This window comes from Balaenoptera physalus, assembly GCF_965194825.1.
Source record: "Balaenoptera physalus genome assembly, chromosome: X".
Classification (NCBI taxonomy): Eukaryota; Metazoa; Chordata; class Mammalia; order Artiodactyla; family Balaenopteridae; genus Balaenoptera; species Balaenoptera physalus.
The window spans coordinates 16,563,358-16,580,647 of record NC_138903.1 but is presented as its reverse complement, the minus strand read 5'-3'; the positions used below and the strand labels follow the sequence as shown (position 1 = coordinate 16,580,647).

The 17,290-nt window shown below is 37.4% G+C and overlaps 1 protein-coding gene across 8 annotated transcripts in view; it reads right to left on the bottom strand.

The window, feature by feature from the left end:
- PPEF1 (protein phosphatase with EF-hand domain 1) overlaps nt 1-17,290 on the bottom strand; it is a 150,565-nt gene that overhangs the window by 56,883 nt on the left and 76,392 nt on the right. For 7 of the 8 annotated variants that reach the window (XM_082447142.1, XM_082447139.1, XM_082447145.1 and 4 more), the window contains 3 exons: nt 16,071-16,131; nt 11,071-11,097; nt 6,352-6,512 (listed from right to left, as the gene is read on the bottom strand). In XM_082447142.1, the coding sequence (XP_082303268.1) occupies nt 6,352-6,512; nt 11,071-11,097; nt 16,071-16,131 (249 nt within the window). The remainder of the gene's footprint in view (nt 1-6,351; nt 6,513-11,070; nt 11,098-16,070; nt 16,132-17,290) is intronic. The other variant, XM_082447146.1, reaches the window with a different exon arrangement.

Genomic DNA, 17,290 nt, shown 5'->3' with positions numbered 1-17,290 from the left:
ACATATGAATATGCAAACACATGTATAAATACATAATCCCTTAAATAAAATGTGGTATATTCACACAAAGGAATATTATTCGACCAAAAATAGGAATGAGGTGCTGACTGATACATGCTACAACATGAATGAACCTTGAAAACATTATACCAAGCAGAAGCCACCAGACACAAAAGGCACATATTATATGATTCCATTTATATAAAATGCGCAGAGTAGGCAAATCTGCAGAGACAGAAAGTAAACTAGTGGTTGCCAGGGGCTAGGGAGAAGAGGGAATGAGGTACAGGGTTTTGTTTTGAGGATGATAAAAATGTTCTGGAATTAGATAGTGGTGATGGTTGCACAACATTGTGAATATACTAAAAACCAATGAATCATACACTTTATTTAAAATGGTTAAAACAATCAATTTTATGTGATATGAATTTTATCTCAATTTTTAAAAATCAAAATATATAATGCTTATTAATTTTGTTAACAAATGGGAGTACACTATACACTATGTTGAACCTTTTATTCTTCCCTTAGCATCATATTTTTTTCATTTTTATAAAATCAAAATTGTCTATCTTTTCTATTATAGCTCCTTGAATTTTTGTCATAGCTTTTATGTCCTTGAGCATATTAAGCATATTTATTTTCAACCCTGAGTCTGATAATGCCATTATCTAAAAACTCTATAGGTTTGTTTCCATTGTTTGCTGTTTGCCTCAGTTTTCTTTTGTGAATCTTGCATCCTCCTGTGCCTGGTTAACAGTTGTGTTAAGTTCTGGATACTGTACATGAAAACTTGAAGAAATAATTTAAGCCCCTATTTTCTTCCAGAGAGGGTTTAAATTTTCTCTTGGCAGATGGCTAGGAGCACTAGCTGTCTAGGATGATCTCAATTCAATTTCAGGAATTAGATGATTCAAAATTTTGCTTCAGTCCCTACAGAGCCAGTACTTCTCATTCACTCTTACTCCTAGGGTACACCCTTAAGGTCCTAACCTGAGAATGAGGGTTCTGGGGTGGTGTCAGAAAATAATGAGGTAGATAGTTCCAAGATCCCATCCCTCTGCAGAAACACTGAAAAATAAAGCCAAAAAACCAGATCAAACAAACAAAGAAAACCTGTCAGATCCAACTTTGTCAGAACTCTGGAAAATAGTCAAAGCTCACAGCAACCAATGCTGAATTAAGAAAGAGGCAACTTAAAAATGGCACAGTGCAAGCAGAAAGTAAAGGCTAAGATGGATTTGTAAACAGCCAGGCTAAGCAGTAAAGGAGTGTACCAACACAGAGCCAATCAGCAAAGACTAGATTTTCCTTCCTTCCCTTTCCTTCCCTTCTGTTCCCTTCCCTTCTTTCTTTCCCTCTCCCTCTTTCTTCCCCCTCCCTCTTTCTTTCCCTCTTTCCTCCTTTCTTTCCTCCTCCCTCCCTCCCCCTCCCTTCCCCCTCCCTCCTCCCTCCCTTCCTCTCTCTCTCTCTCTCTCTTTCTTTCTTTCTTAATGGCTCTTGGTGTTCAAGGAAATCTCTGTCAAAACACTAGGTGAACACAGCCTAAAAGAAAAGAAACTTCGGAGACCTCACACCCAACTAGACCTAAGAAACATCGATAGACTACTCCACCCAAAACAGCAGACTACACGTTTTCTTACAAGTGCACATGGAACATTCTCTAGGATAGACCAGATGTTAGGCTACAAAACAAGCCTCAATACATTCTAAAAGACTGAAATCATACAAAGTATCTTCTTTGACCACAATGGAATGAAACTAGAAATCAATAACAGAAGGAAAACTGGAAAGTTCACAAATATGTGGAAATTATACAACATACTCTTGAATATGTTGAAGAAATCATGAGGGAAATTAGAAAATACTTTGAGATGAACAAAAATTAAAACACAACATACCAAAACTTACGGGATACAGTAAGAGCAATGCTCAGTGAGAAATGTATGGCTGTAAATGCCTACATTAAGAAAGAAGAAAGATCTCGAATGAAAAGCCTGACTTAATGCTTAACACATTATTGACCAGAGACACATTAATACGTCTTTTGTTACCTGAACATTATTGACCAGAGACATATCAATACGTTTTTAGAGAGTGATACAATTAACATCACCATGCAAAGTTGTTAGAGCTTAAAATTGATCAAGGGTTCATTATATAACTTATGATTGTCATTATCATTCACATTTTGCTCCATTAGGTTTTGCTCCAACCTTGTGTATATCATAAACGTAAAATTTTCAAAAATGACACATTGTGAAATTCTGAGTGAAGAAGAACTGTTCGGTGAACTTTATGCAGATATTTTCTCTGACTGTCTGAGCAACATATATACTAGCGTCCAGAAGATGACAGTTCTTCAGAATATAGTTCTGATTCAGACAATGTGAATATAACACCAACAAAAAGACAAAAAACCTTAGTGATTGATTCTGATACAGAAAGTGAAAATGAAACTCGTGGTGCTGGAGAATGTTCCTTTGCTTCTACAGAAGAGTGGATAGAAGACAACATTTCACGAAAATTAGAAGACTTTACAGGTGTGTCAGATATAACTACTGAATGTAATAACCTGCAAAGTGTTAGTGAAATAACAGAATTGACTTTTTGGCCAGCCAAAATAAAAATCGCCAGCCACAGGCATTAGTTTCTACAAAAATCCCCCCATCAGTAATGAGTTAAGGAGCTAGAAAAAGAAGAGCAAATTAAACGGAAAGCCAGCAGAAGGAAGAAGATAGGGATTAGAGTGCAGATAAATGAAATAGAGAACAGAAAACCAATACAATCAACAAAACCAAAAGTTGGTTCTTTGAAAAGAGCTACAAAATTGACAAAATTTTACCTAGACTGGCCAAGAAAAAAAAGAGAGAAAATGCAAATAACTATAATCAGAAATGAAAATGGGGACATTACCACTGACCTCAAAGAAATAAAAAGAATTATAAGAGAATATTATGAACAACTGTATACTAACAAATTAGATAATTTAGATGAAATGGACAAATTCCTGGAAACACACAAATTATCAAAACACTCAAGAAGAAATAGAAAAGCTGAACAGATCTAGAACAAGTAGAGATTGAATCAGTAATCATAAACTTCCTAATAAAGAAAAGTGCAAGACCAGACAGCTTCACTGGTGAACTCTATGAAACCTTTAAAGAAGTAACACCAATCCTTCTCAAACTCTTCTACAAAATAGAAGAGAAGGAAGCAATTCCTAACTCATTTCATGAGGACAGTATTACCTTGATATCAAAGCCAGATAAAAACACCACACAAGAAGACAATACAGATCAATATCTCTTACGAATAAAATGCAAAAATCCTTGACAAGATACCAGCAAACCAAATCCAACAGAATTTCTAAAGAATTATATACCATAACCAAGTGGGATTTATTCCAGGAATGTAAGAGTGGTTCAACATAAGAAAACTGATCAATGTAATACACAACATTACTATAACGAAGGGAAAAAAACACACAATCATCTCAACTAATGCAGAAAAAGTATTTGACAAATTCCAACACCTTTTCATGATAAAGCCACTGAGAAAACTAGGAATAGATGGACACTTCCTCAACTTGATAAACAGCATTTATTAAAAACCAAACCAAACCAAACCATAACTAACATCAAACTCAATGGTGAAAAGATTAAAAGCTTTCTCCCTAAGATGAGGAATAAGAAAAGCATGTCCGCTCTCACCACTGCTATTCAACATTATACTGGAAATCTTAGCCAGAGCAATTAGGCAAGAAAAAGAAATAAAAGGCATCTAAACCAGAAATGAAGAAGTAAAACTCTATTCACAGATGATGTGATCCTGTATATAGAATATCCAAAAGAATACACACACACACACACACACACACAAACACACACCTATTAGAGCTAATAAATGAATTCAGCAAAGTTGCAGAGTAAAAGATCAACCTACAAAAGTCAGTTGTGTTTCTATACACCAGCAATGAACAGTTCAAAAGGGAATTAAGAAAGCAATTCATTTTATAATAGCAACCAAAAGAATAAAATACCTAGGAATAAATTCAAGGTAGTGAAAGACTTGTACACTGAAAAGTATAAAATTATAAAGCATAGCTGAAGGAAATTAAAGAGGACCCAAATAAATGGAAAAACATCCCATGTTCATGGATTAGAAGACTTAACATTGTCAAGAAGACAATACTACCCAAAGCAATCTACAGATTCAGTGCAACCCCTACCAAAATCTCAGTGGGCTTTTTTGCATAAATGGAAAAGTCAATCTTCAAACTCACTGCAAGGGACCCTAAATGCCAAAACAATATTGAGAAAGAATAACAAAGGCAAAGGATTGACACTTCCTGATTTCAAAACTTACCACAAAGCTACAGTAATCAAGACAGTGTGGTACTGGCATAAGGATAGACACACACACCAATGGAAAAGAATTGGGAGTCCAGAAATAAATCCAGACAGCTATGGCCTATTAATTTTTTACAAAGGAACCAAAACCATTCAATGGGGAAAGAACAGATTCTTCAACAAAAGGTATAGGGACAACTGCATATCCACATGCAAAGAATGAAGTTGGACCCATACCTCATACCATACAGAGATGTTAACTGAAAATGGCTCATAGAGCTAAATGTCAGAGCTAAAACTATAAAATTCTTAAAAAAAAACATAGGGGTAAATCTTCATGACCTTGGATTTAGCAATGGATTCTTAGATATGATGCCAAAACACAAGCAACCAAAGAAAAAAGGAGATAAATTGGACGTCATCAAAATTAGAAACTTTTGTGACTCAAAAGACACTATTAAGAAAGTGACAAGACAACCTACAGAATGGGAGAAAATATTTGCAAATTGTATATCTGATAAGGGACTTGTATCCAGAATATATAAAGAACCCTTACAACTCAATAGTAAGAAGACAAATAACCTGATTTTAAAATGGGCAAAGGATCTGAATAGACATTTCTCCAAAGAATGTGTACAAATGGCCAGTAAGCATGAAAAGATGCTCAACATCTTAGCCATTAGGGAAATGCATATGAGAACCACAATTAGATACCACTTTACACACAACTAGGATAGCTATAATAAAAATAAAATTTAAAATTTTTAAAAAACATAAAATACCAAGTGTTGGCAAAAAATGTAGAGAAACTGGAACCCTCACGTATTACTAGTGGTAATGTAAAATGGTGCAGCCACTGTGGAAAACAATTTAGCAGTTCCTCAAAACGTTAAACATTGAGTCACCATATGACTCAGCAATTCCACTCCTAGGTACAGACGCAAGAGGACTGAAAACATATGTTCATATAAAAACTTACACATAAATGTTCATGGCAGCATTGTTCATAATAGCCAAAAGGTAGAAAAAAATCCAAATGTTCATCCATTGATGAATGGATAAACAAAATATGGTATACTCATATAATAGAATATTAGTCAGCCATAAAAATAAAGGAGTGATGAAACATACTATGGCATGCATGAACCTTAAAAACATTATGCTAAGGGAAATAAGCCACATACAAAAGGAAACATATTACATGATTCCGTTTGTACAAAATATCCAGAAGAGACAAATCCACAGAGACAGAAAGTAGAACAGTGGTTGCCAGGAGTAGGGGAGGAGGGAATGGTAATGGGTACGGCACTTCTTTTGGGGGTGAAGAAAATGTTCTGGAGTTAGATATTAGTGATTGTTGCACAATCTTGTGAATGTACTAAAAAGCACTGAATCAATCGTACACTTTAAAATGGTGAATTTTATGGTATGTGAATTATACCTCAGAAAAAGAACAAGGAAATACTGTAAGCCTATAGATAGAGAGGAGGTTTCTGTGCACCTGAGGAGACTTGTATTTAATGGGTTAAGCAAAGCAGAGGGTAGCTCTCACTTAATGTGAAGTTTTTTCCCAAGGGAATGCATTTCTGCTGTAGTTATTTTCATCTATTCATTCAACAGATAGTCAGTGAGCACATGTTATGCACAAGAATCAGGACAGGGCTTCCCTGGTGGTGCGGTGGTTGAGGGTCTGCCTGCCAATGCAGGGGACATGGGTTTGAGCCCTGGTCTGGGAAGATCCCACATGCCGCGGAGCAACTGGGCCCGTGAACCACAGCTACTGAGCCTGCGCGTCTGGAACTTGTGCTCCGCCACAAGAGAGGCCGCGACAGTGAGAGGCCCGCGCACCGCGATGAAGAGTGACCCCCGCTCGCCGCAACTAGAGGAAGCCCTCGCATAGAAAACGAAGACCCAACACAGCCAAAAATAAATAAATAAATAAATTAATTAATTAATTAAAAAAAAAAAAAGAATCAGGACAGTATCTGCTTCTACTTGCCTGTTGTTGCTTGAAGGCCTCAATAAGTAAATCAATATCAGTAAAAGTGAGGGGAAATTGCAGCCGAGGACCACAGTAGGAGTCTGGGACGTCTATCAACCCCAAATAGTCCTGTCTATCCTTGTCCTGGATGTTGCTGCCAAGAAGGTGAGTTACTAATTCTGGAAATGGAAAGACAGAAAAGGGGGGAAAAAAATTTACATTTCCATACTTAAAATGCAATAAATAACTTCTTGAATACCTAGCCCATGTAAAGCACTGTGCTAAATGTTATGAATACCAAGATATCCTACATATAACCATGAGGAATGATTTGTTCTGAGATCAGTAGGTACATTCACATGAATCATCATTATCCCTTCCCAGGTGGACATTTTACCAAAGCAGTGAGTTCATCAGTGGGGAAGAGAGGGAGGAGCACAGGGAAAACTGGTCAATCAAGGTATTTTGATGCTCTGAAGCTGTAACTCTACATTTTTTTTTGCCCACTCTAATATCTCAGATTTTTACAAATAGGGCTGGAAACATAAGAATGCATTGTATTTGGTTCAAACATCTGTGGCTATTCAGGATCTACAGAAAATTAAATGGCAACATTCAATTTTCCCTGTTAAACACTTCAAATTTTACTTAACTGTAATTGATTTGTTTCTCTCGTCACATAAAAACCAATTTTCTGACATGATTTTCTTTTTCTTCTTGGTAACAAACCATAGGCAGAAATTCCCAAAGGACCTCTCTCTCTCTCGAAGAGATATTTCTGTGTAACAGATTACCTCCACTGCCCATTTCAGTAGGTGCTGAGACCCAGGATCTCTTTCTTGCTAGACTGCCTATGAAACAGTCAGCCCAAGAAAAGAAATCTGGCCAATTCAGGTGGAGAAAGATGAAAAGTGATATGGTAGATTGATTGCAAAAGTATCCCCAATTCTCTACTCCAGCCTCTAATCATGCTCTTTTTAATGTGATTTTGGAGCCACTCTCATCAAGAGTCTCCTTCCCCAGCCCTTGAAGCTGGGTTGGGTTTGTGACTTGAGTTGGACTAAAGAATATGGTGGAAGTGTTATGTACTAGTTCCAAGCCAAGGCCTCAGGAGGCCTTGTATGCTTCCATGCTCTCTCTTTTGAGAGACCCAAAAAACTGCCAAATCAAGTCTGCCAAGATCAGCAGAAGTGCTCAGCTGATCTGTACACTTGTGAGCAAAAAGAAATGTTTATTACATGCTACTGAGCTATTATAGTTGTTTAATACACAGTATTATTGCAGTAACAGATAACTGATAGGACAATGACATACTCTTCAGCTCATTAACACTGAATTGCTACTAAGCTCATTAATTAGAAGTTCTCTAGGGCTTCCCTGGTGGCGCAGTGGTTAAGAATCAGCCTGCCAATGCAGGGGACACGGGTTGAAGCCCTGGTCTGGGAAGATCCCACATGCCGCGGAGCAACTAAGCCTGTGTGCCACAACTACTGAGCCCGCGTGCCACAACTACTGAAACCCGCAAGCCTAGAGCCTGTGCTCCACAACAAGAGAAGCCACTGCAATGAGAAGACTGCACACCACAACAAAGAGTAGCCCCCGCTCACCGCAACTAGAGAAAGCCCGCATGCAGCAACAAAGACCCAATGCAGCCCTAAATAAATAAATAAATAAATAAGAAGTTCTCTATAGGTTTGGAAGGTATGATGTTAGCAGATATAGATAGAATACATTGTTTTTCATTATTCAGTTATGCTGAGAGATTACAATTAAAAACTAAACTTGAAATTTTTTTCTAAAGTCATAATATTTGGTAATTTTAAAATGTTTTCTAAATTATTGTGTACTCCAATATTTTTTGGTGGTAATTGATGATGTTTTATAAGAAGTTAAATTTAGGAGTAATAATGTCTGTCTTCAATGTGGTCCAGCAGAGGTTATTTTTCTCATTTGGATTTGGTTTGAGATTTGAGAAAACTTAATTATTTCATTTTATGTTTGAAAACTAGAAATGCAGAGCATCTTGGTAAATTTTATCTCAGGTTCATTTTGTAGGCAGAAAAGCCAAAATATTCTACTTGACTATCTTAATGATCATTTCTACTTGGTAGTCTTTCTTAGAAGAGCATCTTACTCCAAAAAAAAAACCTTTCTTCTTCCCAGCTTTACTTACTGAAAAATCAGGCTTCTCTTGGGAAAACAACAACAACCAAACAAACAAAACCAAAAACAACCTCAGCAGTTGCATTATATCATCTTTTTTCTTTTTAACATCTTTATTGGAGTATAATTGCTTTACTGTGTGTTAAATGGTGTGTTAGTTTCTGCTTTATAACAAAGTGAATCAGCTATACATATACATATATCCCCATATCCCCTCCCTCTTGCGTCTCCCTCCCGCCCTCCCTATCCCACCCCTCTAGGTGGTCACAAAGCACCGAGCTGATCTCCCTGTGCTATGTGGCTGCTTCCCACTAGCTATCGGTTTTACATTTGGTAGTGTGTATATGTCCATGCCACTCTCTCACTTTGTCCCAGCTTACCCTTCCCCCTCCCCGTATCCTCAAGTCCATTCTCTAGTAGGTCTGCGTCTTTATTCCCACACTATATCATCTTATAACTACCTTACTGAGAAATCCCAACTGGTGAGGTATAAACAAGAACTGATTTTCTTTTCCCGACCATTGCCTTCACCAATGTTCTGTCAACTTTCCCTTTCTCATCAGCTAACTGACACATCAAGTCAATTCCACCAGTTCTGGTTATTAAAACTCAGTCTTGTTATTTAAGACTGTAATAAAAATATTGCTTTTCTTCTTAAAAAAAAAAAAGTCCAGTCTGGCCCTTCCTTTCATACTTTTGATGACCCTCATTTCTTATAAGTTCAGTGATAAATATATGAAAAAGCACCATTTCCCTAAACCAATTTTTTTTTTTTTTTTTTTTTTGGCCTTGCCGCGCAGCTTGCAGGATCTTAATTCCCCAACCAGGGATTGAACCTGGGCCCCCTGCAGTGGAAATGTGGAGTACTAACCACTGGGCCACCAGGGAATTCCCTAAACCAATTCTTTTTTTTTTTTAATTTAGTTTTGCCTGCATTGGGTCTTCGTTGCTGTGCGCGGGCTTTCTCTAGTTGCAGCGAGCGGGGGCTACTCTTTGTTGCGGTGCACGGGCTTCTCATTGCAGTGGCTTCTCTTGCTGCAGAGCACGGGCTCTAGGTGCCCAGGCTTCAGTAGTTGTGGCATGTGGGCTCAGTAGTTGTGGCACACGGGCTTAGTTGCTCCGTGGCATGTGGGATCTTTCCGGACCAGGACTCAAACCTGTGTCCCCTGGATTGACAGGCGGATTCTTAACCACTGCGCCACCAGGGAAGCCCCCTAAACCAATTCTTAATCAAAACTACTCAATATGAAATATCAATAAACATCAAATCATAATCCTTCTGCTGGTTTTTATCCACATAATAAAGAATAACATAGATTTTCTTCCTAACGTGGGTAGCTAACGTGCATCATATGTGAAAACAATCAAAAGCGTCAACATTTCAAATGCATGTACTGTCCTTGTGGGCTGTAACTATTATAACTAATAATAATAATTTAATGAATGCCAGCTATAAGAATATTTGTGCAACATGTAATTAGAATTAATCCATACCTATTTGGTTTCTAATTCTGTCAACATGAATCTATAGTAATTAAATATAATAAAATCTTGAATTATAACTGAATGATGCCTTAACAAGTTGTTCTAAAGAAAATACCTCAAAAATACCCCCTACACACAATCTTTTCTTTTGCCCAGTACAGACTCAAAATCTGGACTAGGAAAAATCTAAAGCTCATGATTTTTTTTAAAAAAACAATTTCTGCCTCTACCACCCGCATGTCACTTTGAATACAAGCTCCAGACGTTGCTGGAAAAAGAAAAGCACAAATTGAACCATGTTTATAGTTACTTCGTTTCTCAATTATGAATCTGGATTAAAATCATGAGTGTCCATACAATAAGTTCAATAGATGCCAAAATGACCTTTTGTAAAATTCAACACCTGTTCTTGATTTTTTTAAAAACTCAGAAAACTAGGAATGGAAGGATACCTCCTTAATGTATTTTTAAAAATTTAAATCAACGGTAATGGTTTTTCCATTAAATCATTAACAAAACGGGGATGCCCACTTTCACTGTTTCATTTTAACACTGTTCTGCTATCTCCAGCAGATATAATAAAACATGAAGCCAAAATAAGAGCAGTGACTCTTGGACAGAAAGATATAAAGTTACTTGTGACCAGTGTGATTAAATATCTACACTCAAGGAAATCAATTGAAAAACTCCCAGAATTGATAGGAGAATTAAAACAATAACAGCGGTTAATCTCACTGGTTTGAATCACAGCTTCACCACTGATAAGATGAATAACCTTGGGAGGTTACCTTATAAGCCTCAGTATTCTCATCCACAAAAGGGGGATGAGAATACTAATTCCACTGGTTTGTCATGAAAACTAAATGAAATGATATATTTAAAGCACTTAAAAGACATGGCACATGGCATTTAATAAATATGAGTAGTAATAATAATTATTATTATTATTTAATGTTACTGTTCAATAGTATCACAATACAAAATAAACAGACATAAACCAAACGCTTTACTAAATACTACCAATAATCATTAGGGAGATACAGTGGGGGAAATATCTTATTCACCATAGCAACAAAAAATATAAAATACCTGGCTTGATAGCACATTTTGATTGATCTGGAAAGCAGAAAGAAAAGTCAAAACAACACTTCCACTCACTCCATCCCACTCCCCACTTCCACCAGACTCTGTTTAAACCTGTTGCTATGTATATAGCAGCTTTGGCTTTCTACCTGTGGGAGGAGGCTGATGTAAAAACTCAGACTGGGGAAAGGATGTACAGCGTCTCCCCATCAAGTCCTATGAATTGGCTTTGAGCAAGCAGTAGGACATGTAGGTCACCTCTCACCTTTGGAACACCCAGAATGTCTCAGCATACTCTGTGCCTCAGAGTTAAAACCATTAAACTGGCCCTGGTATCTGGAAATGTTAAGTGACATTCTGGTCCCTAAATATACCCTGCTTAGGGGTCATAGCACTTCTGCCAAACAGGCCTAGGTAGAGGTTGTCTGGAACTTTCCCACCAAAAAGGGCCATCAGAAAGCAACCTACAGTAATGTACAGTATGGTGACTCTAGTCAACAATACTCTAATATATACTGAAAGTTGCTAAGAGAGTACATTTTAAAAGCTCTCACCACACACACACAAAATTGTAACTATGTGAATTGATGCATGTGTTAACTAACACTGTGGTAATCATTTTGCAATATATGCATATAAGAAATCATTATACTGTACACCTTAAACTTATATAATGTTATATGTTAATTATATTTTAATAAAGCTGGAAAAAATTTTGAAAGTGAAATCAACATACAGCAATAATCTGTAAATCTCTTTTTCTGATACATATAATAACTAAATCAGTATGATACTAGGACTCTATAATAGAGAGATGTGTAAGATAACAGACAGCCTGGAAATATGCCCTATTACACATTTTTTAATGAATATATTATGAAGGAGGCACTACAAAACATGGTGAAAAGATACATTATGAAATAAATGTCGTGGGGAAAATTTGGTTAACTACTTGGACATTTTCTTCGTAGGTGTGTTTTTTAATTATTCTCAACCACTAGGCATCAAAATTTCCTTTTTTAGTTTAATATCAAAAATTCAAAATTTATGAAATGTTAAAACTTTTAAAAGTCAAATCATAAAAAATCTAGAAAAACAGCCATGGTAATCCACATTTTAAATATTTCAGGGCCTTCTAAGTTTAAAAGCCAAGGATTCACAAAGAAAAAGATATTTAGACTTGAAAAGAAAGATATTTTAAATAATTAATGGATGAAAATTTCCTAAACCTGACAAAAATATCAACTTAGATATAACAGAAGCTCAGCAAACCCCACACAGGATAAATAAAAATGAAACCTCATCAAGGCATATTATGGTTAAACGCTATTTTCCAATGTCACTTAGGTTATTTTGTTTCTTCCCCACCTCCTTTGGGTGATGGTTATTCATTTGTAATACAATTAAGTTCATTTGTCACAGTGTGTATTCTACTTGGGAATCACATTCTCTCTCTCTTCCTGTTTTTAATTAATTATTTTTTTTTTTTTAGGGATGTGAAACATTATCATGGTTCTAAGATTCAGAACTACAGAAAGGTATTCTCAGAGATGTGTCACTTGCCCCTCATCCCTCCTACCCAAACCCCATTCTCCCCATTCTTTCTGCCCTGCTCCCACCTGTCCCTCCATTTCCTGTAGGTAAATAATGCCATTAGTTTCTGATTTACCCTGTAGGTTTCTCCTGTATTTATTTTTGCACAAATGAGCACACACAGACACACACACATGCGCGCACGCTCATATCAGGCAAGGGTTTCTTAAGCAGGATACAGAAAGCACTAACCATAAAAGAAAAAAATTGTACTACATTAAAATCAAGAATGTCGGGCTTCCCTGGTGGCGCAGTGGTTGAGAATCTGCCTGCTAATGCAGGGGACACGGGTTCGAGCCCTGGTCTGGGAAGATCCCACATGCCGCGGAGCAACTAGGCCCGTGAGCCACAACTACTGAGCCTGTGCCTCTGGAGCCTGTGCTCCGCAACAAGAGAGGCCGCGATAGTGAGAGGCCCGCGCACCGCGATGAAGAGTGGCCCCCGCTTGCCGCAACTAGAGAAAGCCCTCACACAGAAACGAAGACCCAACACAGCCAAAAATAAAAATAAATTAATTAATTAAAAAAAAAATCAAGAATGTCTACTCATCAAAAGACATCATTTAAAGATTAAAGACTAGGGGGATGGATAAAAGCCAAAGACTAGGAGCAGATATTTGCAATAAATTCATCTAACAAAGATTCACATTCTCATATTTAGAATACCTACAGAACTCTTACAAATTGGTAAGAAAAAGGCAGATACCCAATAGAAAAATGGGCAAAAGACCTGAACAGGCACTTTGCCATATGGGATGTCCACGTGACTGCTAAACATTCAAACAAGTGAGCAACTTCTCTGCTCACCAGGGGAATGCAAATTAAAGCAGAAATGTGATATTACTACATACCCACCAGAATGGCTAAAATGAAAAGGACTGATAATTTCAGGTGTTGACAAAGATACTGAACAACTGGAACTCTCATACACTGTTGGCAGTATAACTTGGTACAACAATTTTGTAAAACTGTTTATCAGTACCTAATAAAGCTGACCATATGTATGCCCTATAACTCCAAACTTCCTTTCCTGGGTTGTGGTACATCTTTATAATAATGGTCCCCAACGAATCACGTCTCCTTGTATTCATATCCCTTTACAAGATAATGCTGCTGCTACTGCTCCCTGCAAGAGATGGATCTTTCCTAACCCCTTTGAATCTGCACCTAGCCTTGTGACTTGCTTTGACCAATAGGATATGGCAGAACTGATTTTGTGTGAGTTCCAGAGCAGAGGCCTAAAGAGGCCTTGTGGCTTCTGCCTTTGCCCTCTTGGGATCAGGCTGCCATGTAAAGAAGTCCAGGATATCCTGTTGGACAGAGAGGCTGCATGAGGAGAACTGAGGTATCCAAGCTCATAGCCAACACCAAAGTCCCAAACATGTGAGAAAACCATTTGGACCTCCCTCTCCAGCCCAGCTAAGTTGAGTGAGACCAACTGACACCACATGCAACAAAGACAAGCCATCCCCACTGAGCCCTTCAAATGCCTGACCCACAGAATCACAAGCAATAAAATGGTTGTTGTTTTAAAGCACTAAATTTTGGGGTGGTTTGTTATACAGCAATAGATAACTGAAAATGAGTATATAGCAAAAGAAAAGAATACATATGTTCACTAAAAAGGACAAGTACAAGAATGTGCATAGTAGTACCATTTAAATTACCAAAACTGAAAACAACTCAAATGTCCATAAACAAAGAATGGATAAATTTTGGTATATTCATAAAATTAAATATTATTCAGCAATAAGAATGACCAAATGGATGACTCTCACAAATATAAAGTTGAGTAAAAGAAGCAAAACTGTACGTTTTCATTTATACAGAGAAGTTCAAAAACAAGCAAAACTAATTTAGGAGGTAGAAGTCAGGAAAGTAGTGACGAGGGTGCAGGGATTGGGTAGTGAGTAGAGGAGAACAGGAGGGGGCTTCTGTGGCTATGATAATGTTTTATTTCTTGTTCTGGGTGCATGTTACAAGGCTGAGGTTACTCTGAGAAAATTTATTAAGTCATATACTTATCATTTGTGTACTTTCCTGTAATTTGTATACTTTTCTTCCAGAAAAGTTTACATAAGAAAGTTAAACCACTGTCCCCTTCTCTGATAAAATTTTAAAAATATTTTTAAATCACTTGCATAATTTTTTAAGCAGATTTTAAAAAATATAGAGCCTGAGTAAATATCTTTGGGCTGGAACCCAGCCATCTGTGGCTATGAATATCCATAAGTGATTCTGATGCAGAGCTCAGAGTAAAATATTAGGTCATTAGCAGAAAGAGGGCTGTTTCATTTCATTATTATTATATTTCCTCTCAGAAATATTTTTGCCAAAGAACATGAAGCACAAACAACTGTCTTCAAATTGTAATTAGCTAAAAGAAAAAAAATGGCAAAATACCTACTTCCCACCCACTCCCCACTCCTCAGGTTTCGCTATTCCACCATTCAGAAGCCTTCTACAGATCATTAAATGCTTTAATTAGTTTCACACATATGTACGTAGCTCAGAGCATACCATTAAAACACCCTTCTTTCACCCCTCTGAAGGGTGCTCACTAGATTAAAAGATGCTTTAGATGCCATACACATTTTTAACTAGAACAAAAATGGTTGGCCCAAATTAAAGAAAAATGAGCTTCTAAGTCAAGTGCCTACCTTGAAGATAACAACAGGCAGATCTTAATTTGCAGAGAAATACATGACTTGTGAATAACTATAATTTTTTTTTTTTTTTGGCCATGCCGTGTGGCATGTGAGATCTTAGTTCCCTGACCAGGGACTGAACCCATGCCCCCTGCAGTGGAAGCACTGAGTCCTAACCACTGGACCGCCAGGGAAGTACCTCAATAACTATAATTTTAAAATCATTTTGAATCACACCTATATTGTATATATCTGAAATGATTTACTTAGTCATTTCAGAATGACTAAATAAATGATAGATAAATAGACAGCCTGACAGACAGCTAGCTAGCTATGGAGAAAACAGAGACATGATGGTGCCAACTGTGTTTAATCCCTCACCCAGATCTGTTTCATGAAATAGTCAAGATATTTTGATCTCTCACCACAAAAGTTCTGTAGATTAAAAATAAGATCCTCTTTACTAAGCTACTATTGTACATCAGTATGTTGTGGTTCAGAGAAGGTATTCAACATACTAATGTAAAATGAAATCTAATTCAGTTTTTTGAAAATGAAAAAATTAAATGGTCAATTTAGTTGACAGCAATCAAGGATGGAAAAAGCCAGTTAAATTGATTTCACCAGTTGCTTGGTGTCACACAGACAAGACAGATGGGCATCTTTTTAATTTCTTAGTGTTCTCCCATCTTCAGAGTTTACATTCCTTGATGAGACAATTCAATATTTAATGACTGCTTTTCAAAAGACGAAACTTTTTACTTACCTGAATCTTCCTCAAGTACATGTGTATAGTTTTCCAACATGAAGGAGAAGAAGTTGGATAGCTGGACAAAATAAAAATACATTGATCAATTAATGAATCCCAAACAGGTACTGTTGGTGTTCCATGCAAGTCCCCTTTACTCCTCTGAAGTTCTCATCTCCCAGCTGCCATAGATGCTAATGGGTATCGCTTCTACCTGCCCTCCTCCTCCCCAGGATTGCCCTTGGCAGATGGGCAGCACCTCCCCCAGAGTTGCTTAGGATATCAGATATCCCTCCCTCCTGGGGGGATGCCCATAGAAAATGACTAACTGAAGCAAGAGTATCACAGCCCAGACCCCCACCTCCCTTGCCACTGGGTGGGACAAACTGATGCATTTCACACTTCAGAGCTCCCAATGGGATCAGGCTGAGGTCAGACTTCTCCAGAAACCATATTTTTGCCTAGCTTCTTCCCTGTCCTATCTTGCTTTCCTCACTCCCTTATAGGTTTTCCCTGAGAATACTCTCTCAGGAAGTCACTTGTACCAGAAGTCCCTATCTCAGACTCTGCTTCTAGGAAACCCACTTAAGACAGCTGCTAGATTTTTTTCATTATGATCTCTTCTATTCCTTTCGGTGGTGAGAATAAGGGATATTCTTAATGCCAAAAATATTTGGTAAATGAAGGAAGGAAGGGAGGGAGGAAGGGAAAGATGGAAATCTACCAGCATTCCAACCATCACCTAGATACTGCCTCTATGCCCACCAATTACCTGCAAAGACCTGCATGTATACAGCACAAATAACTTCCAAGCCTTGTCTCCCATGAAGAGTGAACACTAAGGAACCTTATCAATCTGGGAGTAGATATGGCAGTTGAGGGAAGGAAGACCTTCCATACAAATATCAAAATGTATGATTTTAATGCTGTTGATGGATTTGTCAATTAAGAGTCAACAGAAATCACAATGAGATACCACTTCACACACACTAGGATGACTATCATCAAAAAAGACAAACAATAACAAATGTTGGCAAAGATGTGGCAAAATTAAAGCCCTCATACACTGCTGGTGGGAATGCAAAATGGTACAGCTGCTTTGGAAAACAGTTTTGCAATTACTCAAAAAGTTAAACACAGACTTACTCGATGACCCAGCAATTCCACTCCTAGGTATATACCCAAGAGAACTGAACAAATATGTTCACAGAAAAACTTGCACACAGTTATTCATAGTA